Source organism: Chlamydotis macqueenii, chromosome 2 (assembly GCF_036417535.1).
Source record: "Chlamydotis macqueenii isolate bChlMac1 chromosome 2, bChlMac1.mat, whole genome shotgun sequence".
Classification (NCBI taxonomy): Eukaryota; Metazoa; Chordata; class Aves; order Otidiformes; family Otididae; genus Chlamydotis; species Chlamydotis macqueenii.
The window spans coordinates 158609537-158633850 of NC_141557.1; the positions used below are offsets into that span (position 1 = coordinate 158609537).

General features: G+C 42.6%; 1 protein-coding gene across 1 annotated transcript in view; it reads right to left on the reverse strand.

Moving 5' to 3' along the window:
• Positions 1-24314, reverse strand: part of COL22A1 (collagen type XXII alpha 1 chain) — a 201505-nt gene that overhangs the window by 46904 nt on the left and 130287 nt on the right. The window contains exons 23-33 of the mRNA XM_086742654.1: positions 22122-22175; positions 14542-14595; positions 14111-14164; positions 12905-12962; positions 11391-11440; positions 11011-11046; positions 10541-10603; positions 7695-7748; positions 6434-6475; positions 4328-4360; positions 407-460 (exon numbers count right to left, since the gene is read on the reverse strand). Of these exons, the coding sequence (XP_086598780.1) occupies positions 407-460; positions 4328-4360; positions 6434-6475; positions 7695-7748; positions 10541-10603; positions 11011-11046; positions 11391-11440; positions 12905-12962; positions 14111-14164; positions 14542-14595; positions 22122-22175 (552 nt within the window). The remainder of the gene's footprint in view (positions 1-406; positions 461-4327; positions 4361-6433; positions 6476-7694; positions 7749-10540; positions 10604-11010; positions 11047-11390; positions 11441-12904; positions 12963-14110; positions 14165-14541; positions 14596-22121; positions 22176-24314) is intronic.

Genomic DNA, 24314 nt, shown 5'->3' on the forward strand with positions numbered 1-24314 from the left:
CTGCACAGGACTCAGTCTCTCCTGGGGGCTCCATCCAGATCAAGAGAGGTCCAGACCACAAATGGAGTAGCCAAACGCACAACTTAGCTGGGCCACATCACTTCAAAAGCCCTTAATAAATCCTGTACAACCTTATTGTCAGTAAAACTCTGTCTAGCATACTCCATATTCCTCTTTTCAGCCACTAAGGCCCAGAGCTATAAATTAAGTGCTTAAATTCATGCAGTCATGTAGCTTCCTCTACAGTCAGTACGAAGCCAAGCACCACTGTGGCCATTTCTGATGAGAAAAATATCCTGGCTATGGAAGGAGCATGTCCCCTCCTCATCCTCCAAAACAGGCAGCTCTCATGCCCTCTCCCTGTTGAAGTTCAAAACCAACTGAAGAAATATTTGGCTGTGCTTACAGGTTCTCCACTCATTCCTTGATCTCCTTTCTCCCCTTTTGGTCCGGGTTCACCCTGGTATAAAAGAATAAGACAAAGAGAGAAATAGAAACTATTTCCATGGCTGTATATCACATTAATCCTGTTTCGTAAGAGGGCTCTCTCCACCAGATAACAATTTCTAATATAGAGTAGTTTCTTCAAAGGACTTTGAGGCCAATGAATCAAAACTATGTTATCGCACATTAAGATTTGGAGATCTTTGTCTGGACTTCTTGGACTGCTACAACAACAATGGCGAAAATGTTCCTTTAAAAAGAGAACCATTCTTCCTCCTAAAGAACAGTAGTTAAAGAATTTACCATTCCAAAATTCGATCAGTTCAGCTCCAATGTATTACAAGGCGAGATGATACGACTAACAGCAAGTGCCAGCACCACAGCACTGCCCCTCTGTTGGACCACAGACCTAACGTCATCCTACAGCTGGGGACATTATCCCGCATACAGACAGTTCCCTATTCTGCCTACAAGAGAGGGCGTGTTGAGGGTCTCATCTTGAGCACTTCCAGAAATGTGTATTACGCAGTTTTACTTAATCTCTAGTTTTGTTAGCATCTCCATAAATCCATGCAACTTCTCCTCCTTCCTGCAATGTCAATACACTATTTCATGCACCACCATCATTGATTAATAGGATTAATTTATTCCTGTTCTTCCTCCTTAAAGTAAATTGAAGATGCTTTCAGACAGAAGTTCATCAACTTTGTTCTGAGCTCTAGAGCAATAATCAATAAGCCCATATTTGTACATTTTATACATGGAAAAGGAACAGCACACAATTAAGGACCTAGCTAGAATAAGCCAGGCACTACATGAATACTCGCATTTCTATATTTATATGAACATATGTATTCAGGCAACAGCAATCTTTACTTATTCATTATTTATTACACAAGGTGTTTCAATTATGCAATCAAGGAAGAGTAATAACATCAGTGATTTAAGCTACACACACACGAGGAACAGTGATCAGTCAAAACACAGAGCCCAGGACAAATCAGCTTGAATTTTACTCGCATCAGCTATTTGCCAATCATTTCTGCAACACCTGGCAATTTAAAGTCCATTTGCAAATGATTCTTTAACAGATAAAATAAATGTAACTGCATAAATACTACTTATGTCTGTATTTAATAAGCATTATGAATAAATATTATCATCTGTGATAAATAATAGGAGGAATTTTACTCAACAAGTAGCACCCCGTTGGATCAACTTTCAATGAGGCAGTCCCCTGTGCCATCTAGTGGCCTTCAGAAACATAGAATCGTAGAATGGTTTGGGTTGGAAGGGACCTTTAAAGGTCATCTAGTCCAACCAGCTATCTTCAGAAAGATAACAGACCACCAAAAGTAGTTCAAGCAAAGGGTCCTATGCAACAAACCTGTATGGCTGTGCCTGGAAATTGTTCTGCATAAAGACATTTCAAGCTCTAACTCTTTTGAGTGAGTAGAGCAGCAGAGCACAGACATACAGCATTAAATCTATAGGTAGGAATGCTGTTAGAAAGAGGGAATAAAGGCACATATTACCGGGGAAAACAAGAATGCAAAGGGAAGAAGTAACTCAGCAGGTAAAGGGAGGAAGTTTTTTTAATATTCTTTCTTCCACTTCTTCCTTGACACTTGACTTGCATGATAAGGCAAAATTGGCAAAATTCCAATCTCACGTCCTTGCACAGCCACAATCATAGAATCACAGAATGGTTTGGGTTGAAAGGGACCTTTAAAGGTCATCTAGACCAACCCCCCTGGAAGGACCAGGTGCATCTCCATCCAGATCAGGTTGCTCAGAGCCCCATCCAACCTGGCCTTGAATGTTTCCAGGGATGGGGCATCCACCACCTCTCTGGGCAACCTGCTCCAGTGTTCCACCACCCTCAATGTAAAAAATTTCTTCCTTATATCCAGTCTGAATGTGCTTCCTTCTATTTTAAAACCATTACCCCTCGTCCTGTCACTAAAGAGTGAAAAGCTCTGCTGAAGAGTTTCTCCCCATCTTCCCTGTAGGCCCCCTTTAGGTATTGGAAGGCCACTATAAGGTGTCCCTGGAGCCTCCTCTTCTCCAGGCTGAACAGCCCCAGCTCTCTCAGACTGTCCTCACAGGAGAGGTGCTCCAGCCCTCTCAACACAGGTAAAGGCAGCATCTCTTAACCCAATCTGCCTGTGAGTACTCCCAAATTTGTCGAACCCATGACTATCTGCCGAGACTGTTAACACTTTCTGCTAGTGCTGCGCACTGTGGAGACCTCTGCCCCTGGCAGCTGGACTTAATCCACTGAAACCCACTTCTTTCCTACAGCTCAATGAACAGAAATGAGGAGGTGACAGCTAACAGCTGCTACCAACCTGAGCCAGATCAGTGCTTACAGCTTCCTTGACCTACTCTCGGCAGTGTCCTCCTGTAGTCTGAATTAATGTGTTAGTCATTTCTGTGCCACTTAAAGGAGAACAAACACAGTGGGGGCTCAGCTGTGCCCCGCTGCACTGGGAGATAGAAGGTCGAGTGAGGAGCCATCTCCTGTTTTACTGCTTTTCCCTCTTTTCAGCCATCGTACCTGACCACCATTTTAGTTCTCACACACCTCCGTCTCTAAAAAATATTTAATATTTTTAACTGACTAGCCTAAATAAACATGAAAAAGTTTCCTGCACCCCATGGAAGAAACCGACGTTCACCACCCACTACTGCCCTGCTGCATCAGCGAGTTTCTGCAGAGCTCAGCACAGGCTACACCCAAAACACACAATGGAGCTGCGGTGGAGGGTAAATGGGAGCTCAAACTCACTTGGTTAGAGATTTTCCATTTCTGACAATTACCAAAGTGTGTTTTAAATTAAGTTGTTTTAAACTAAGTACATAAAATAATGGTGATGCTGCCTTTCATCCAGGCTGTGTTTCCTGTCTCCGCCTGTGTCGGTGGCTCCCTGTTACTGTACAGCACGTACTCAGTGGAAAGCAGTGGCAAGTATGGTGTTTGGGAGAGTGTGTGACAGCTTTCAGTACCCTGCTGGTCCTGCAGCCTCTGTGACATAACCCATGACACTCTCCTAAGGCTTATCACCACTTTCTGACACCTTAATTTGTAGAGCTGTGAATCAAAGGTGACTACCCTTACCTCCCCTTCTCCCAAAGCTAGCAACACTTGGTGCAGACCATCACACCCATCCTGCACGTGCAAAATCCCGGCGACCTGCCCTGCTGACACACTTCAAGCCTTTTATTCTTCAGTCTTGCAGCTCATTTACAAGAGTAATGTGCTAAAAGCAAAAGAGAGAACTCCTACTGTGATTGTACCACTACAAAGACCATATAAAATGTCATTGTTCTGCATATTTCACTAGTACATACATTAGCACACTACGAGCCAAGGGGAAAAGTGAACCAAAGAAATCTTGTCTCTATTTTCAGTACTACCTCACATTCCTATTTCGTTCCTCAGCCTCTGAAGAACCTGGCATATGCACTTTCCTTTCTAATGTCAGTCTTACAGCCTATTTCTGACATTTATACACACCATAAAGCCTCCTGATCCTTAACAAGGTTATTCACATAGAAATGGTGTGAGCCTGTGTAATGTCAGATATTTCCCACTATGCGCTGCAGGTGGGAAATAAAACTTCATTTTAAACTTCATCTAAGAGGCTGGGACAGCATACAGCTATGTCCCAGCCATGTTTGGCTTGGATGCCGCTGTTACCAGGACAGATGTGGACTTCTCATCATGGCTGGTTACAACAGTGAAGTTGCCCAGAACCAGACTCAAGCTGAGCTTTTTATGAAAGTATTTAAATAACATGGAAAATGCTAAGGTGCTCTGTGTCTATCAGATAGGACAGACAATAAGCTAGAGGCCATGCGTATTAGAGATGTTACTTACAGGAATCCTAGGGTGTGGGGTGAAGAAGGCTGTCTGGAAGAGAAACCAGATTGTTAAATGAAGGATTGCCGATTTTCCTTGAAAATCTGTAACTTATGTATTCTCCCTGTCATTACAGATTACACATACCATATATCCATCAGTAGGTTTATAAATGAGCAACTCATTGTAACATCTGGCTGTTTGGAAAAAAGCCCACAGATATCAGACGTTTCCTAGAGTATTTGAATCATGAACATAAATTCAAAAAACATAGAATCATAGAATCATAGAATGGTTAGGGTTGGAAGGGACACTCAAAGGTCATCTAGTCCAACCCCCCTGCAAGGAGCAGGGACATCCCCAACTAGATCAGGTTGCTCAGAGCCTCATCCAGCCTGGCCTTGAATGTTTCCAGGGATGGGGCTTCCATCACCTTTCTGGGCAACCTGTTCCAGTGTTCTATAACTCGCATTGTAAAAATTTTTTTCCTAATTTCCAATCTAAATCTACCTCCCTCTATTTTAAAACCATTACTCCTTGTCCAATCGCAACAGGCCCTACTGAACAGCCGCTCTCCATCTTTCCTGTAGGCCCCCTTGAGCTACTGGAAGACAGCTATCAGGTCTCCCCGGAGCCTCCTCTTCTCCAGGCTGAACAGCCCCAACTCTCTCAGCCTGTCCTCATAAGAGAGGTGCTCAAGCCCTTTTATCATCTTCGTGGCCCTCCTCTGGACCTTCTCAAACTGGTCCATGTCCTTCTTGTGTTGGGGGCTCCAGAACTGGACACAGTACTGCAGGTGGGGTCTCACCAGGGCAGAGTAGAGGGGGAGAATCATCTCCCTCGACCTGCTGGCCACGCTCCTCTTGATGCAGCCCAGGATATGTCTCACCACTATGAAAAACTGAACAATCTTAACCTTGAACTATTAGCAATCTCCAGCTCGATTTTCCACTGGGAGCCATCCTCAGTATTATTAAACTTCCTAACTCCATGGCTGAGCTTGGTGTGTACCTTGTACAAGACATATACAACTCAATATGGTTGTTGTAGGAATTACGTAGTCATCTTGAAGGACTAGCCCCCAAAAATAAAAAAAGGATCAAGTTTTGTAGAGAGAGGCAGTATCTTTTATTAAAACTGATAAAATTAGGAAGAAAAAAATAGTCCTTGATGAAGTGAGGGTATGTTGAAATTATCACCTACTTTCATAGCTGAAATAGAAATTATTTTTCCCTACAAACACAGGAAGATTGAGCAGTTGGGCACATCTTCTCTGTATCTAGCCATGTTGCACTGTATAAGCTGCCTTCGCCACCTTGAGGTTTATATATTTACATTCAGTGAACTTCATTGTAGTCATGCTCCCGAAAGTAATTTCAGAGGCTCATTTTTAAAACAATAAATTGATGGTTTTTTAGTCTTTTTTTTTAAATTATTCGTTAGCAGAAAGGGTATGTGCAATCAGATACGACTGGTTTCTGTATTGGATCCAGAGCTGAGCCCAGAATGAGCTCTGGGATGAGACGGTCTTTCTGAGGTTACAGCACAGCATGGCATTGTATGTGGTGGATACTCTGAGAGGCTACAGAACCGCTCAGTCTGAATCCTCCACCCTGTAAGTTCATGTCAATGAGAAGGTGAATCCTCTGCTCTTCCTGGAAAAAAAAAAAGTTATTTGTTCCCTAGAAAGACAAGCTATTGTTCACTGTTGTCTGTTGAGAGTGAGCCAGTCTTATCCTAAGATTGCAGCTGGAAATATCAAGCTCACCCTGGAAAATCTGTATGAACATACTCCCTATTTTCAGGCATGACCTTCTTCAGATAGCTCCCACAGCTGCTAAACAAAGCATAAATCCAATTTAAGTGCCACCACAGGGCAAAGGCATACAAAAATGCTGTTTGCTAAGAGACAGACAGGGCACAATCTTCCCCAAAAATGAAAAGACCAATTACACTTTGATACTGCTTCTCTGAAGCAAAGTGAGATAATCTCAGAGTAGATGGGTCCTAAGGTTTCTGCAGAGAAGTAGGGATCTTGAAAAGCTTTGTTTCTGAGGAATTTGTGTAGAGGAAGCATGATGATGCCTTGAATATTGTTACAGCACAGAACACAATCTTACTTACTGTTCCAGGTAAGCCTGGTGGTCCAGGGGAACCCATGTCACCCTAGACAGAGGAGAAAAATGTAACTAAGGATCTTAAAAGACACTCAAATAAAACTCAACATTATCAGCAGAAGATGGAACATTACTGCATGAGATATAACCCAATAACAATCTGTCAGCTCAGTGACACTGAAAATACCATAGCACTTCTCTGATGGGTGGAATTCACTCCATCGCTCTGTCCAGAATTTCTGCTGTCCTTGCTTTGTTGCATGTAGGATGTTACCCCACCCAGTGCAGGAGTGATATGGAGTTTAATTTGTGTTTTAACTTAAAGTAGATCAAAATTCTTGCTAGAAAAATATGTTTTTGCTGAACTGCTTTTGTGGATGGAAAAAGTCCTCTTCTGGTTTTCATTAAAAAAAAATATGAGTTTCTAAACACAGTTCTCCCCCTAATTTTTTAGTTTAAACTGTACTTTTGCTGGAATATTTCATGAGAGTTATAGTCCAGGTGTCTCAGCTGCCATTAGCTGTCACAAACAGCATCAGTTCCCCTGACACTTCAAAGCCAAGAACTATGAACATCACTTGTTAACCTTCCAGATACAGGAGATTTGGGTGCTTCCTTGAAGATGTCATTTGACCACTCATGAAAGAAGTACCACCTCCCTAGCTGGTGAAAGCCACTATTAAACTGAGGGCTGATGTATCCTCAGAAAAAGAACGAAGTGGTACCCGATTCTTGATGGCTATTGCCAGTACAAGGAGAGCAATTTTTTCACTAAACAGTCATAGGCATCTGCAAGGTCAGTGCTTCATCTTCACATTCATGTTCAGAAAGGTTGAATGTAAATTTTGGTGGACAGCACCTTTGTATAGTTCTCTCATTTTCACCAAAATTAATAGTGTTGTGATAGCAGAAGCCCAGAGCATTCCTTAAATTATTGTTATAGCGTATCATAGGCAGTCACAGAAAACTTCTTTAGAATTTAATTCCAGTCTCATCCCTATCAGACAATTCTAAAACAAAGAAAATTTTCCTCGAATTAAAGAAATTGTCCTTATATTTCATCGACTGCTGACTATTTCTTGGATTAACCAATAAATGGTTGTCTCTGTCCCACACACAGCTTCTGCTGCTACTTCTCTGTAAAGCTCAGCTAAAAAACTTCCAGTGTTTCTAATCCTCCTCAGATATTCTCCTCTATCACTTTTGTCTATTCCCTTGTCTCTTTTCCTCTCTTGTCTAAGGAGGAGCATGCTCTTTTCATGACTCACCTTTTCTCCTCTTTCACCTTTCAATCCTGGGAGACCATCTTTTCCTTTTTCTCCCTAAAAGCAGGGAAATGAAAGCAGGAAGTATGCACATTTTTATTTGATTGCATCAGTCCCACTAGAATATTTTAAACTTTCAGTTGATCTTACCTGTCCTCCAAGATGCAGTGCAAGCAATTAAAAAGGTAATATTTGGCAGATGGCTTCATAAAATCCACACTATTTTCAAAAGCCAATGAACAGTAATTAAGTTCATGGAAAGGAAAGCATCAACCCTAAATCAACTTGCATGTAGAAGTTCCTACTGCCCGATACAGTTATATAAACCAGAATTTTTTCTAGTTGGACAAGAGAGGCACCCAAAGAGGAATTAAGATCCAAAGAGGACATTCATACTACCAGATTTGTTTATAGTAAAGATTTCTGATTAATCCATTCCCTGGTGCCTACCTCTCTACTTTTCCCAGGTCACCTGCTCATCTGAATGAGAAATGCTTAACAAGGCGGTGTGAGTACTCCTCAGAGCACATACACAAAATGTATATAACCTGTATTTGAATAAGAGCTATCTCACCTACATTTATATGATTTTATATATAGAGAGAGAATATATTCTATAGCCTATCCTCTACAATACATATAATATAGCAAAATGAACGGTGATGCCTCAGTTAATTTTTAGAATCATACAATGGTTAGAGTTGGAAGGGACACTCAAAGGTCCTCTAGTCCAACCACCCTGCAAGGAGCAGGGACATCCCCAACTAGATCAGGTTGCTCAGAGCCTCATCCAGCCTGGCCTTGAATGTTTCCAGGGATGGGGCCTCCACCACCTCTCTGGGCAACCTGTTCCAGTGTTCTACAACTCGCACTGTAAAAAAATTTTTCCTAATTTCTAATCTAAATCTACCCCCCTCTATTTTAAAACCATTACCTCTCGTCCTATCGCAACAGGCCCTACTGAACAGCCTCTCCCCATCTTTCCTGTAGGCCCCCTTGAGCTACTGGAAGACTGCTATCAGGTCTCCCCGGAGCCTTCTCTTCTCCAGGCTGAACAGCCCCAACTCTCTCAGCCTGGCCTCACAGGAAAGGTGCTCTAGCCCTCTGATCATCTTTGTGGCCCTCCTTTGGACCTTCTCCAACTGGTCCATGTCCTTCAGAACTGGGCTCCAGAACTGGACACAGTACTGCAGGTGGGGTCTCACCAGGGCAGAGTAGAGGGGGAGAATCACCTCCCTCCACCTGCTGGCCACGCTCCTCTTGATGCAGCCCAGGATGCGGTTGGCCTTCTGGGCCGCAAGGGCGCATTGCCGGCTCATGTTAAGCTTCTCGTCCACCAGCACTCCCAAGTCCTTCTCCTCAGGGCTGCTCTTAATTCATTCTCTGCCCAGCCTGTATTTGTGCCTGGGATTGCCATGACCCAGGTGCAGGACCTTGCACTTGGCCTGGTTGAACTTCATGAGGTTGGCATGGGCCCACCTCTCCAGCCTGTCAAGGTCCCTCTGGATGGCATCCCTCCCTTCCAGCGTGTCGACGGCACCACACAACTTGGTGTCATCGGCGAACTTGCTGAGGGTGCACTCTATCCCACTGTCCATGTCACCAACAAAGATGTTGAACAGGGCCAGGTCCAACACAGACCCCTGAGGGACACCACTCATGACTGGTCTCCACTTGGACATCGAGCTGTTGACCACCACTCTCTGAGTGCAGCCATCCAGCCAACTCCTTATCCACCGAGTGGTCCGTCCACCAAACCCATGCCTCTTCAGTTTAGACAGAAGGATGTCGTGCGGGACAGTGTCAAAAGCTTTGCACAAGTCCAGGTAGATGATATCTGTTGCTCGTCCCTTGTCCACCGATGCTGTCACGCCGTCATAGAGGGCCACCAAATTGGTCAGGCACAATCTGCCCTTCGTGAAGCCATGTTGGCTGTCACCAACCACCTCCTTGCTCTCCATGTGCCTTAGCGTGATTTCCAGGAGAATCTGCTCCATGACCTTGCCAGGCACAGAGGTGAGGCTGACCGACCTGTACTTGCCCGGGTCCTCCTTGTTCCCCTTTTTAAAAATGGGGGTTATGTTCCCTCTCTTCCAGTCATCGGGGACCTCACCAGACCGCCACGATTTCTCAAATATGATGGCTAGTGGCTTGGCAACTTCATCCACCAGTTCCCTCAGGACCCGTGGATGGATCTCATCAGGTCCCATGGACTTGTGCACCTTCAAGTTCCTCAGTTGATCCTTCTTGCTCATGTTCAAGTATGCCATAAGCTCTCAGCAGTAAAGGCCTCATTTACATGGCTAAATTTACTGTCTGGCCCCTGATCCAACTATTTCCCAGAATGTAGATGGTCCTAGAGGTTTGGAGTTAGGCAGGGGAAACAGCAGACACCAGGACTTGGGTGAAAACTAACCCATCAGAAAATGATCCAACCATCTGGAACCTTCTCCAGGGCTCCGTGAGAAGGGAGATATGTGATTTGTTTTTTGCTGTTATTAAATTTTTAAAATGTTCTTAAATCAGGCATGTATTTCTAAAAGTGAGGCCTGAAGAGCCCTGTAAATTTTCTACTGCCTCACAAGCAGTGCAGCATGGGTCATAGCTGACTGTATTTAGGACAGACACTGTTCATTAGCACCTCATCTGCAATTAGGAACAGTCACTAGGCAGTGAAGTACTTTTTTGGAAGGGGTAATTGGTGACCTTGCTGCTTGCAATCAGCTGCTCACCACAGCAATTGCACAGCAATCACACCAAGAGTGTGAACATCATCTAGAGACACTTGCGCCAGTCCTCCTGGCACCAAATTTCTCAAACATATCAAGCTGTGGCTCAAACTCACTCACCTGGTCTCCTTTTTCTCCTCGCAGTCCAGGTAAACCTTGAAGACCAGGAAGACCTGCTTCACCCTGAAAGTAAGACAAAGAAGAGTGCGAAATCTAGAAAGAGGCATCTTATACTTACAAATAAGTTCCTTATCTTCTAGAACCAGCACTCTGGGTTAATGTGAGGTGTGAAGGAAAACAAGCACTTTTAAGCCACTTTGCCTTCCTTTTCTTCTTTATCCACTAGGAACAAGTTGATTGCATTTTCCAAGATTAAATGAAGAATTGGATCTAGCATATTTATGTTCTGGAATTTTTGTATTATTCTGTCCCATCATCAGTCCCAACCACTAATCTGTTGCATTTTCAATTGCAGAGGCAAATGACATGCACAGATCTTGTTATTGGCAAATGGCTTTGTTATTGCATGTGATCACTTTATATCACTCTGACAGGTAGGCCTTGCTGCTAAGACTGTTTTTCTTGCTCACCTGCTCCCCAGATTGGCCACGGCTCCCTGGTTCACCCTGGGAAAACAAAAGCAAGACTTTAACATTGCAAGGATCTGACCCTTTTGTAAGAACACTTTCTCATTAGTAAAGATTGTCCCCTATGGTTCTGGTCCCTGTTTTTCTACATACCTCCCATAAGACACTGAAATTGCCTTCTTGGTGGTTTGGGAACCCAGACCACATGTAGACTTGTGAGAATAGCATCGAACAGGGTTTGGTATTTTGGAGCAGTTCTGCTCATCCTCTTATGCCTCCAACTTCAGAGGAATGTTAGTCTCCTCACTGCAGTATAAGACCTTCCAAAATCAGGCCTTGACTGACTCAATGGCTACAGCAAACTATGAAAGAAAATAGCTTACCTTAGGACCAGCTTTTCCAGGAAAGCCTTCCTCACCCTTTTCCCCTTGTTCTCCCTGCAGGAAATGCAAGAATTTAATATACAAACTCCTATGGTAGTACAGCATGTTTGCAGTCAACAGTGAGGAATATTTTGACTCAAACCCCAAGTATCAGCCTGAAAATGTAAATGGAGCCATGTGAGGATATGTTTCCTGGAACATTTTTCCATTCTAGCACTGTTTGCAAGCACATCTCCAGCACCGATCACCCTACTGGAATAACAAAAAGTCAACCACTGTTACGTTAAAGATGTCCATAGTGAATTACCTGAATAACATAACCTCTATTCAGTTTCTTCAAATTCTATGTGGTTAGAAAGTCTACATTATTTCTTTCAAAAAACATTTTTTAAAAATTGTGGAATTGGGACCTTGGCCACTGTCCCTCTTAGGCAAATACTTCGAAACTGATTTTTCAGGGTGGGTGGTGGAAACATGGAGAGCAGACACTGCAGTGGATTAAGAGCTGAAACACACTACATAGATGGGAAGGTGGTAGGTACTGCATAGGGATGTGGATAAGGTCCAGAGATTTATTTAGTCTCAGAAATTTGTCATAGGCTCCAAATTTCTCACCTTTAGCCATCAGTAAAAGGCAGATGGACTCTGCTAGACTTGGGCTCAAGCACTCAGAGAGAGAAGCAAGTATAAGTTCAGTGTAGTATTGAAACAAGTAGGGGTCATAGTGCTCAAGTATCAGAAGCAAAAAAAAAAAACCGCTGCCATTTAAATCCAAGGCAGTAGACGGCTAAGAGCTGGGGTCCTTATCTCAAAGCAGTGTCATCATTCCCAAAGCCTAGCTTGCCCTGCATAGTCAAAATATGGCACATTTCTTTGACACTTATTTACACAGTGATGTCAAGTCAACCAGAGTGTCTCCTACCTCTAAATCTCCTGTCTCCATTCTCTCACTGCAGAGAAAGCAGAGGAGACAACTCTTCCCAATCATTTGTAGAAGCTTTCAAATGGGGTATAAGAAGCAGGAAATAATGAAGAACCACCTTTCTGCCATACAGACCTACAGAAGCCTTAGATGGATGTCATCTCTTCTTTCCAGTCCTTCAGGAAGGAAAGAAAGGGATGTCTTTGGAGCCTACAGCACTTCTTTGTTCTTCTTTGTGCCTTGTAGACATGCTTTCACCTGCCAGTGTGACTGGCTTTCCTGAGTGACAGTAGAAGCTTCTCTGTTTGCAATGCTCAGCTGTATTTGTCAAATAGGATGAAAAAGTTGAAGACTGGAAGAGGAGCTCTCATCCCTGCTGTATTTACAACCAGCTCCATCTTCATAACAACTCAGTACGGTGTAATCACAGCTACTGACATAGCCCTCGATCTTCACTGGTGGCTTAGTGATGTTGGAGTGGTGAGGTGGTGTTTGGCTCTGGAGATGCGCTCCCCTTCTTGTGTACGCTTGCTAGCTCACCCAGATAAGCTGCCTAAGTAAGCAGCTTAATACCAGTGCACATGCTGTCAACTTGCCTTTTGACCTGGAAGCCCAGGAAGCCCATTGAATCCATCTTTGCCAGGTAACCCCTAAACAAGAGAAAATCATTAGCTGCAAGTCCCTGTTCTTGAAATTGTTAACAGCAAGCTCAGCATAAGCATGGTCATTTTGTCCCTCTTGCCACTGACCTAAGTTTAAGAAAAGAAGAATCACCTCATGCATTTTGCTTCAACTTTTTTTTTGCTACTGTGACTCAAAATATACAAAACTTCTCATCCCTGGAAACATTCAAGGCCAGGTTGGATGGGGCCCTGAGCAACCTGATCTGGTTGGAGATGTCCCTGCTCCTTGCAGGGGGTTGGACTAGGTGACCTTTAAAGGTCCCTTCCAACCCAAGCCATTCTATGATTCTATTCTATGATTCTATTCTCATAATGTATGTATCTGCTGGGCCCTTTTGCCGGTATCCCAGTTTTGGTGAATGACCACTGGATGTCAGTGTTGTTACAGGGAAAACACAGTATAGCGCTTTTATGCACCGTGGATTCTTAAGTAACTAAACATCACATTTTTACTTATCATTCTCTATAAGTCTCTATTATCTGCAGCTCTAAAGAATTTTTAAAGTCTATTTCTGCTTTTAAATATTGGTAATTTCTTACACAATATATAGACTCCTGAAATTAAATTATACAACACAGTGACAGAATTTTTCAGCAAGATAAGAATTAAAATTACTTCCTGTAATGCCTTTAAAATGGTGAGAAAAAGTTTTGTGCCCTTTCTCAGTGTCAGTCAATCGCCAAACACCGCAGGCTGTCGGTGGCACTTTTTCATATTAAGTATTTCATAATTCACCTTTCTTGACTTAACAGCCAATGGGAATTGCCATGCTCTGCTAGACCCGAGATTTTAATTGTGAGCTCTTTAGCCTGATTCAGGAAACTCCATGTTTGGAAGAACAATATCTTGACAAATGCAAAATGAATTCTGAAAGCTATTATACAAAGAAAACATCATGGTCCTAGTGTGTAGGAACAGTAGACTGCATCTGGTAACATTCTTATTCACAGAAGGCATCAGAGGCTAACATCTGCATTAAAGGCAACAGTGTTGGAGCCCACGTTAAAACCTTGTGTGCAGACAAGCTGTAGGAAACGAAGTAAAGACTTGAGAATTAAAGTATCTGAAGTCATTGAGAGTATAGAGGCAAGAGAAGCAATTCCTCAACACTTACAGCTTGTCCCGGTGGTCCAGTTTTACCAGAAACTCCAATTTCTCCTGGCAGTCCCTGAAAAATGAAACCAGAAGAACAACAACAAAAATATCAGTATTTCTGTCCTTTGTAGCTACCTCAGTGGTGGTTGCTGCTTTCAATTTAAACACAATTTTCCCTTCTACCGCAGTCAGGTCTCTGCCATGGGGGGTGCAGCAGACATTGACTTATCCCCGGGTAGCACCGACGTGGTCCCAACACTCAGCACAGAGAAACTGTCCTCTAGGACCAGCTGTGGCTTTTCAGTGAGAAAATACAAGAGAAAACACACATTGTCAGAGGCCCTGACTCAGTTCCCACCAAAATCCATGATCTCCCCGGCTATGTTTTCCTCTCCTTCCTATAAAACAACAACAACAACAAAAAAACAAAACCCAAGCCTGTTTTCTTACTGGTGCTCCAGGTGGTCCAGGGGGTCCAGCAGTGCCTGGGGGTCCTGGAGGTCCCTGTAAGAGAGGAAGCAAACCTAGTTCATCAAACTCTCTGACATTGGCTAAAAGCCTCAGGTCTTTCTCTGCGCAGTCAGGGCCTTATTCAAAACAGCAGAAGCACTGGGCTTTATTTCATTAACTTCTATCCTAAAATGCAAGGTGCTAAGCTGAGCTCCCAGAGAACCATGCTCATAAGCAGAACAGGATCTCCTGCTTAAGCCACTAATTACTATCGCTACAAGGTGAGCTCCATCCTCCGCTCCAGTGCAAGGGATGGAGCAGTTGAAGGCCATCAGTGCTAACGTACGACACAAAGCTTGTCCAGTGGGATCCCTTGTAGCATCTACCGTAATTTAATCTTGATTAATGTGGTTTCAAAATGAACAATTTACCTCTGCAAAAATACCTCTGAAGTAACTAATGAATGGAACAGGCTTGTGGTTTGGGCTCTTTTTTTTTTTTTTTTTGGTGAGGGGGAGTGAGTAAAAATATGAATCCAAGAGTATGGAGAAACAATGTAGTGGATCAGGTGTTTTAAAACAAATGCACTACCGTTTTAGTGCTCTACATTGACCCTGTTGATAGTAAAAGATCCTCACAAACTCATACTTCAATGCACACATTCAGCTGGAAATTTCCTAACACTCTTTCTTACTCATCTCCCTGCAACAGTTGTTTCTCTTAGGAAAAATACTCTCTCAATAGATGCCCAATTTTCAGAGAGATTTATTTTTGTGTATTTAGAAAATTGTTAAACTTGGCTTCCTAGCTGAGAAATTCGTTTCCATACTCTACAGATCTCAACAGGCTGCCTGAGCTGCAGAGATGTTTGTTACTTCCAGCTTCTACTGTAGACCAGGTAGGATTTCTGCTGTGCTCAGAATGAAGCACGTGTTCGTGTAATTTTTTTTGGATCAGGACCTAAGCAAACAACATGAGGATGGATGTGAGAAAGGGATATATGACTGAGTTGAAAATTTACCCTGGTTGTCTCTTGCTGTCTTTCTAACACGATGATCTCATTTATTTTCAGTTTTCAGCATAAAGGCAAGTTCTGGTGTGTTTGTACTTAAAAAAATACAACCAACAAACAACTCCCTCCCACATCCAGAACTTATGTAAAGAATTGAAACTGAGCAACCGATCCAAGATAGTCAGTACTTTCCCTGCTAGACCTATGTTTTCATTCAATATCACAAAACACAGCTGCTGTGATTAAGGTACTAGGAGTCACAGTTCAACATTAGCGTTTCACATTTAAGGAAAAAAATGTAGTGGAAGAGAAGAAAATGGTGTAGAAAAGTGAGCACAAGGAGTTATTTGTAGCATGGTTTGACAGAGAAGGTAGCAGATAACAGACTTTTAAGAACAGACTTGTAAAACTAAACCAGAAAAGAAGACAGTCTCTCACCAGTAGATGGGGCAAAGCGACCAAAAAAGGGACCTGCAGAGGCACCTGGCTCCCATGATCTGCTTTCATTGCAACGCAGAACAGATAGGGAGTCATTCCAACAATAACATCAGCAGAGTGCCTCAAATGTGAGCACAACTGAAAAACCCCCATCTCAAGACTTTTGAGTACACTTCAGAGCAAGGACTATTATTTCTAAGTATTTAGAAAGGACCAAACTGACAGCATTTATTTGTGCTTAAAAAAAAAAAAAAAACAACAATAAAACAGCAGCAGTAGGATAGCCTGTAATGCTTAACTCAAAAATCTCATGCCATCTGTTTTCTTTGCTTCCCATTTTTAACTGAATCCAGATTAAAGTATCTGATTTAAATTATCACCTTTTTCAGAGATCATTTAATGAATTATACAGGTAAGAGTCCCTGTCCCAAATTCAGTCTCAGGTGTTGTCCCTTTAAAACTCTGATCTAGAAGAAAATAATCATGGAGTGTTTTGTTTTGTTTTGTTTCTGGCTAGTGAAGATTTTGATCTGTGCTTCTTAAGTGCTGAAGCAAAACGTGATGTATGAAAATTTTATTCTAAAACAGGAATACACAAACTCAGTTTGGAAAACAAATGCAAAACAGGGATCTTTTATCAAAATATTTAAACTAAAGTATTTTCAACCTGTTGTTTTGAAACAAAAATATTCCAAATGTTCATTAAAATCCAAATAGTGTGTAGAGGGGGGTGTGTGTCATGGGGTGGGACATCTTTAAAAACATTGAGATGGGGGTGTGGATTTTTTTCAGGCTTATGTTTCATCCAGCTCCATTCCTTAGACAATGTAATGCAGGGACGGTTCTCAGGGAAGAAATCTGATGCTCTCCATATTGGAGGAACAGCTGTGCCTGTCCCCCAGGATCCACTAAAGGATGCTCTCCTCTTCCAGTGTGTACCTCATTGGGAAAGGCAGAGTTATTGAGGTCTAGGTTCTACACTCCCTAAGGAAGCTCTGAAAAGGAACAAAAACCTTTTTCTGTGACTACATCAGCAGGCTGCTTGGCCTAAATCTCTTTTCCATGAAAGAAGGGATGGCTATGTTTTAGAGGGAAGCGAACAAATGCCATTCCGAAATGGAAACTGAAGTCTGATGGCTTTTCCAGATACCTGTCTCTGGAGGCAAAGCTTGCACAGCTACATTTTCTGTCTACTATTCCATGCCGATGACTGGATTCTCTTACACTATGAGAAAGGCTTAGATAAGCCCTTAACTTATTTCAAAACAGGCTTGTCTGGGCTTTTTAGGCAGTGTGTCAGCTTTATGAATGAGAAGAACCTCCGGAACATGCAGGAGCATCCTATCTGCAGCCACAATGACAGTGAAATGCGTAACTATGGTGTTTGTCCTTACTTCAAAACCAATTACTCCCTGCAATTTCACCTCTCAGAAAGTCCCCACAGACCCTTCCTGTTGGTTTTGCACTGTCTCCCCTTTAGTTCCACTTCTCTCCCTTCAGAAATGAGGCTGTTGTGGCTAGTTTTGTGGAGCAGTCCACATGTCTCACTATGCTCCTTCCTACTCCAGCTCTCCATTTCTCCTCTGCTGCATCTGAGTGGGTTCTGGGATCAGCTCCTCGAATCTGCTCTTAACTTCCCACCCTGGGCACTACAGCATCCACCAGCACAACCAAAAGCCTGAAGAGCCAACAGATCTGAGCATTTGCCTATGATGTATGCTCTACAGTCAGCTTCAGTGATAGTGCCATAATTCATAAGTGGATGAGGTCTCCAGTTATTTCACCAGATGGCATTGTAATTGGAGTACCAAGAAGATTTTTTAAAATAAAGTTTTTTGTACAAAAAAAAAAAAAATCTGAACTATCTTTCCAGTTCTGTAAAAGTACTGAACAGTTAACTTTGTACATAGCCATCTCTCCAAGACAATTTCTTTCTCCCAGTGAAAGGCAGTATTTGTTTAATTTCATCACTTCGTGTAAAATATGGACATGATCTCTTCTGTCTAGAGAGGAAGATTTATTTCCTTATGTGCTCGCTTTGAGTTGGTTTACTGAATCAGTGCAGCAAATGAGAAAAACAACAAAAAAAACCCCTCCCTTATGGTCTTTAGTTTCAGTACTATTAGCGAGCTGCACAGGTGAAGACTTTTTTTTTCTTTATTTTTGCTAAAGGTATAGATCTCACTAAAGATAGCTCTGAGTAATATCTTCCAATTTCAACTAGCACTGGCATAGTTTGAATTCAATCTGATCTTTGCAACTGGGTCCTGTATCTTTTTCTTATATTTTACGGTACTAACTTGCATTATAAAAAGGATGTTAAGGACACCATGTATTTCAGAGGATATAATTTATTTCCTGAATTATTTAAGAAAAGCTGCACTTGAGCTCACACCCTATGGACAAGTCTATGCTAATTAAATCACTGCCAGCCATGACTATAAAAGGTACAGCTTGTACTGGTCTTCCTTGCAGGTCTTGGTTATATCACCAGGTTATCTAGCCTAAGGCAAAGCTCAATAACAGCCCAGAGATATTGCAAGTGTGAGGTATGGCATTTTTATTTAAAACTCAAAGAATTTTGACTTGTTTTGCTAGGGGAATCTAGCGAGTGGCTCAGTGGACCATTTGTAGGCACCTGCTTTAGGAGAGCTTCAGGGTCCATTGATGATATTAACTGGATCTTCATCAGTAGGAGCTCAGACACCTGCACACCCATTCTTCACCCAGCAAGTGCTTGTATTTGGAGCTGAATCCCAGCCCTGGTAACTCAGTGATACAGCTCAGAGTGTCTGCGCCGTCAGTTAAGACTGAGGCATCAGCTTCCCTCTCTGCTGAGCCTGCAAACCCAGCCTCCATGGCTCGCTCACTCACCATACGCTGCCTAACCGCAGATCTCCTTCCTCCTCATGCCTAGAAAAGCATCTGCAAAGGTACCTCATCAACTGCCTCCAGCCCCTTCTCTGAATTCTTCCTATCAACAGACAATGCGACCGACAAGGTATACTGAGATCTCGGGTGACAGATCTCTGTGCAGAAATGCACAGCCTCCTCATTTCCCGTGCTTTGTGCCCATCCATCTATTTCAACTGAAAGCGCTTTACAGAAACGCTCATTTTTCAGTCTGTGTTTGAACAGCCTACTGCAATAGAAGTTTGGCCCATGATTAAGGTTCCTGGAAACTAGAACAGTACAAATAAATAATAACAGCATAAACACATTATAAGTTCAGATGTCTATGTCCTTGCTGCAGGAAAATAATTCACATCCAGAGGGGAAATAAGACCCAGAGTGTCTACTCCATGGCTTAATGACATTGCAAGATGCACCATTTCTGAAGGTCACTAGAAAATAAATGCTCAGTTTTGGGGGTGCTGACTGGACAACATGGAGCAAATAAGCACATGAACTGGTTCCTCACCACAGCTGACTTAGAAGGAAAAAAAACATTTAAAATTATTTTTTGATTAAACTTTAGTTTGAGTTGGTGTGTGCCAGGACAGCGGCAAAACTAAGGCTACCCTATTGTCACAAAACATCCCCAGGCTAGCTGAGAAATTGCATTCTAGATACTGTTTCAGGATTTGCCACTTGAATTAATTCTCAGATGTGACCACAGCCAGTCAATGGTCCTTGAGAGTCAGACCGACATCATCTCAACTGCCGTTCATCACTGGATCTGCTGACCCTGCTCCGGGTTTGTTCCCTTGCACAGATGCCTGATCCTTCCGTGGCTTCTCAGTTGGACTGAGCACAACAGCAACTATTTTTCTTGACAAAGCCCAACAATAACTTCGGATTATCTTTTCAACATCTTTTAGCAACAATGTGCCTTCTACAGCTCCTATATCCACTCCTTCCTTTTGCTCATACAGCTATCAATGGGATGAATCAGGTTAGAAAACAAAGGTATATTTAAATTTAAAATCGCAGAGGAAAGGAAGGTTATTTTAGTGTCCTAATCTAGTTTATGTATGGCCAACTTAGATCAGTTGGCCCTCAACACCATGGAGACAGCACGAACAGGTGACACAGACTTCCATACATGACTTGGAAGAATATCCAAGTAACCACAGCATAAGGAAGCCGCTTTTCTTCTTGGGTATTTTTGGGGCATAGTCTGATTAAGGCAAAAAAAAAAATGCTGATAAAGTGCTTAAAAAAATCTAATGCCACAAAAAGTGCTGTTAAGCTGAAAAGTAGTTTTGTCACAAAGTGAATGTAAGCACTTTCTCCAAACAGAAATATGGAAATCTGCAGTAATATGTCCAGAACCGAGTGCCACTGCAGGAATAGAAAGAATATTTTTCCATTCTTACAGTTAGCTTGGAGGAATAGTCAGTTTAAGTATCCCTTGATGGGGCTAGCATTATATGCGGTTTTAATTAACATAAAATTTGCTAACTTTATTTAGCTTGTGTGGAAAGGAAAATTACTTTATGCCATGTCAGCAATTTTCTCAGATACATTTATAAAATCGCTAACACTTGCATATGCATTTTTTTCAAAAGTTGCAGGGAACTTGAGCTGAGCAAGTGTGACAGTGGATGGTCAGTGACAGATATCTTATAAATAATGCATCGAGAAAAATTTTTCCCCAAAAGCAAGGAAAATCCTCTCCCACTGGTTCAGAAGGGTGGGGGGTGGGGGGGAAGCTTTTAATCTTATATAATTAAAAGAAACACAAAAAAAAAACCCCAACAAAACAAAAGCAACAAAATATTTTAAATCAATTAGAAATACTTTCTTCTTTCCTCTTGAAGGCTGCTGATGAAATACTTGCAAACCAGATACTGTACCAGAAGAAAAAGTCTTAAAAACATGTAAACCAGTATCAAGTGGTGTTTCACAGGTCAGGTGCCCAGCTGGACACAAGGGCCCTCCTCTGCTCAGGGTCGCAATCCCTTGGATTGCCTCTGCAACATCCTCCACAGACATGTGAGCAACTCATTACAGAACGTCTGCCACCGAAACCATTTCTAGATCGTGTTTCCTGATTACCATGGCACAGCTTGCCAGAGGAAATAAAGGAAAAATCTGCATCTGCTGTCTAGCAGTGTGCTGTTTGTTACAATACATTACCAACAGCTGTAGCAATGGAGGCTCTTCATTCCTGCCCAAAACTCAACCAATTATTGAAACAAAATCCCAAAGCCAAAGACCCAGTTGGTTCATTTATTACTGAAAAGAGAATTAATTAAATGCTCAGCTTTATCCTGAGTGGTCAGCGTGAAGTGAGGTTGCATCTTTCCTCCTTGAGGACATTCCCACAGATATTTTTCTTATTGCAGGGGTGACCCTACAAAGTGACTCGGTCAGCTGAATTTGGCTACAAAAGTTAGCAAGAAGCCAAGCCAGTGGCAAGTGTCAGTGTTGTTCTAATACAGGGCAGAATGGGTTGATCCAAGGCGGAGCCAAATCCTCTCCGACGATTCTTAACATACACAGCATTATTTTGCCCTTTCGATGTTACAGATGGTGCAATTTGGAGCACTAACTTGCCAAAAGCTTTTAAAAAAAGGAGCTAAGGAGTCATTAACTTAAGACATCCTTCCTCATGGGGAGATTAAACATTTAGTTTTAAGTGCCTGTCTACCTTCCTCAATAAGCCAACGCCTATCCCTCTATAACAAGTAGAAATGAGAGTATCAAAACCAGTCTTGTGCTCAAAGAAGTGTGCTTTCTGAATGGCAAATACCTTTTAATCTGCTTCTTCCCTCAAGACTGCAGCACAGGAGGTACATCTGCAATTGCTAGTTCATGCAGCCAACAATTAGCTGAGACACTGTCCTAAATATTCCAGAACAGAAATCATTGCTTTCTGTCTGCGACAATACCGCTCTGTGCACAAGCAATGGGGAAATCACATACGAAACACCTCCTTACGCCCCTGTGCAAAGATGCCAAAAAGCTGTGGAAGGTAAAAATAATGGCTGCCAGACAGGCAGACTTCTCTCAATCACAACAGGATAAATTAGTTTGGCTCTTAATGGAGGAACATGAACTTCAGAGACGGTGCAGATGAGAAGAGAACAAGGTCATGGCATGCTGCATTGCAGTTCCGAGTCACTTGTTGCCACAAAATACGTTTTTCCACGTATTATATGAATACTAAGAAATCATCACTTACCTGAGGGCCGATCAGACCGTTGATTCCTGGGAATCCTGGTTCTCCCTTTTTACCCTGCGTATTCAACAGAGGAGCAAGTATTAGACATCAGGGCAAAGACTGCTATTGACTTTCCAAAGTCTTCCACCCCAAAAGTGGTAAATCACTGCAATGTGGCTACACAAAACACAAAAGCTAGAAACCAAGGCAGCAGACACCCTTTGTGTGTGAAACTCCAGTTGTCTTTGGCAAGTCTCCATCTCCCAGATTGTGATAATAGCCCCAAAGATGAGGTTTGGTCTCGTGCACATCATGGCATCTCCAAAACTCTGCAATCCCACCTGGGTGCTCGCTACCGAGGATCAGAGAAGTCACAGTGTCGACATGCAGCCGAGGAGGTACGAAGCATAGACACATGCTGAGAGGCAGTTTCCTCGCTGCAGTCTAGCCCTTCACCCCTCCCCAACAAAACCAAGCAGTGTTCCTTGCACTGTTTCATGCATTAAGAAATAAAATAATTAAGAACTCTGGCGCATGGATGAATATAAAAGATTCACAGTATCTAAGCCAGGAAACAAGAATCCATGAGGCATTTCTAACTCGGGTTGGCATTACCACCAAGAGACAGAGCTCACTGACTCCTCTGAAAGCAAAAACAGATTAGATATTTCAAAATAAAGGGAAAATCATGTATGTCCAGAAACAATTTCTATAATTCCTGCTGACTGAAATGAGTGAAAAAACTAAAACCATCACAAATAAACTGAGTTTTCACCATTTTTTCCCCAGTTTTGACTGAGTTTCATTAGCTGCTGTGTCAGAATCTGATCTTTTCCTTATTTTTCTCATAACAACAAAAAAAAAACAGTTGTCATACAGAAGAAATTAAGAAGAAAATTAAAGCTGTGACTATGAGGTATCAGAAGTTTGTAGTAATTTCCAAGAAATAGCTTTCTTTTTCCCATTTCCCTAATATCAATAAAAACCTGCATTACGTACTCAAGTACATGCACTATTCATGAGTGCTCCTGCTACTTTTTCAAAATCCATCACTTTCTTGCTTGTCAAAGGCAAAAAGAGCCTGTTTTTAACCTGAAGGATTCATGTCACCACATGAATCAACATAAGTTTTCTAGTTAAAGATGCTCATTTTGCCAGCTGCCGAGGTGACCATGAAAGCAACACTGTTAAAATACTCATTTAAATAAATAAATATGCTTATTAATAGAGAGTACAAAGTGTGCTGTATGGGGCCAGACATGGGAGATGAGTATGACTGCAGGCCACCTCCAGTTCAACATGAGCGGGCAATGTGTGCTTGCAGCCCAGAAAGCCAACCGCATCCTGGGCTGCATCAAAAGAAGCGTGGCCAGCAGGTCGAGGGAGGTGATTCTGCGCCTCTACTCCACTCTCACGAGACCCCACTTGCAGTACTGCATCCAGCTCTGGAGCCCCCACCATGAGAAGGACATGGACCAGTTGGAGAAGGTCCAGAGGAGGGACACAAAGATGATCAGAGGGCTGGAGCACCTCTCCTGTGAGGCCAGGCTGAGAGAGTTGGGGCTGTTCAGCCTGGAGAAGAGAAGGCTCCGGGGAGACCTTATAGTGGCCTTCCAGTACCTAAAGGGGGCTACAGGAAAGATGGGGAGAAACTCTTTAGCAGGGCCTGTTGTGATAGGATGAGTGCTAACAGTTTTAAAATAGAGGGAGGTAGATTCAGACTGGATATAAGGAAGAAATTTTTTACCCTGAGGGTGGTGGAACACTGGCACAGGTTGGTGGTGGATGTCCCATCCACCAGAGAGGTGGTGGATGCCCCATCCCTGGAAAAATTCAAGGCCAGGTTGGACGGGACTCTGAGCAACCTGATCTGGTTGGAGAGGTCCCTGCTTCTTGCAGGAAGGTTGGACTAGATGGCCTTTAAAGGTCCCTTCCAACCCTAACCATTGTATGATTCTATGATTCTATAACTTCTACGAGTTTATGATTCTATATGAAAAGCTGGAGAGCATGAACACACCCTGTTGTGTACAGAACACAAAACCACAATGATACATACCACAGTGATACATAAATTAGTGTTCAGGGCAACAAAATCCCAGTGAGCCACGCAACCTTGCAAGTGAAGAGATGTAAATAGCACACATACCTTATCTTGGAGGTCCACAAGGCTGTGGCTTTAGCAGCTTTGTAGCTCAATGGCATTATCTACTT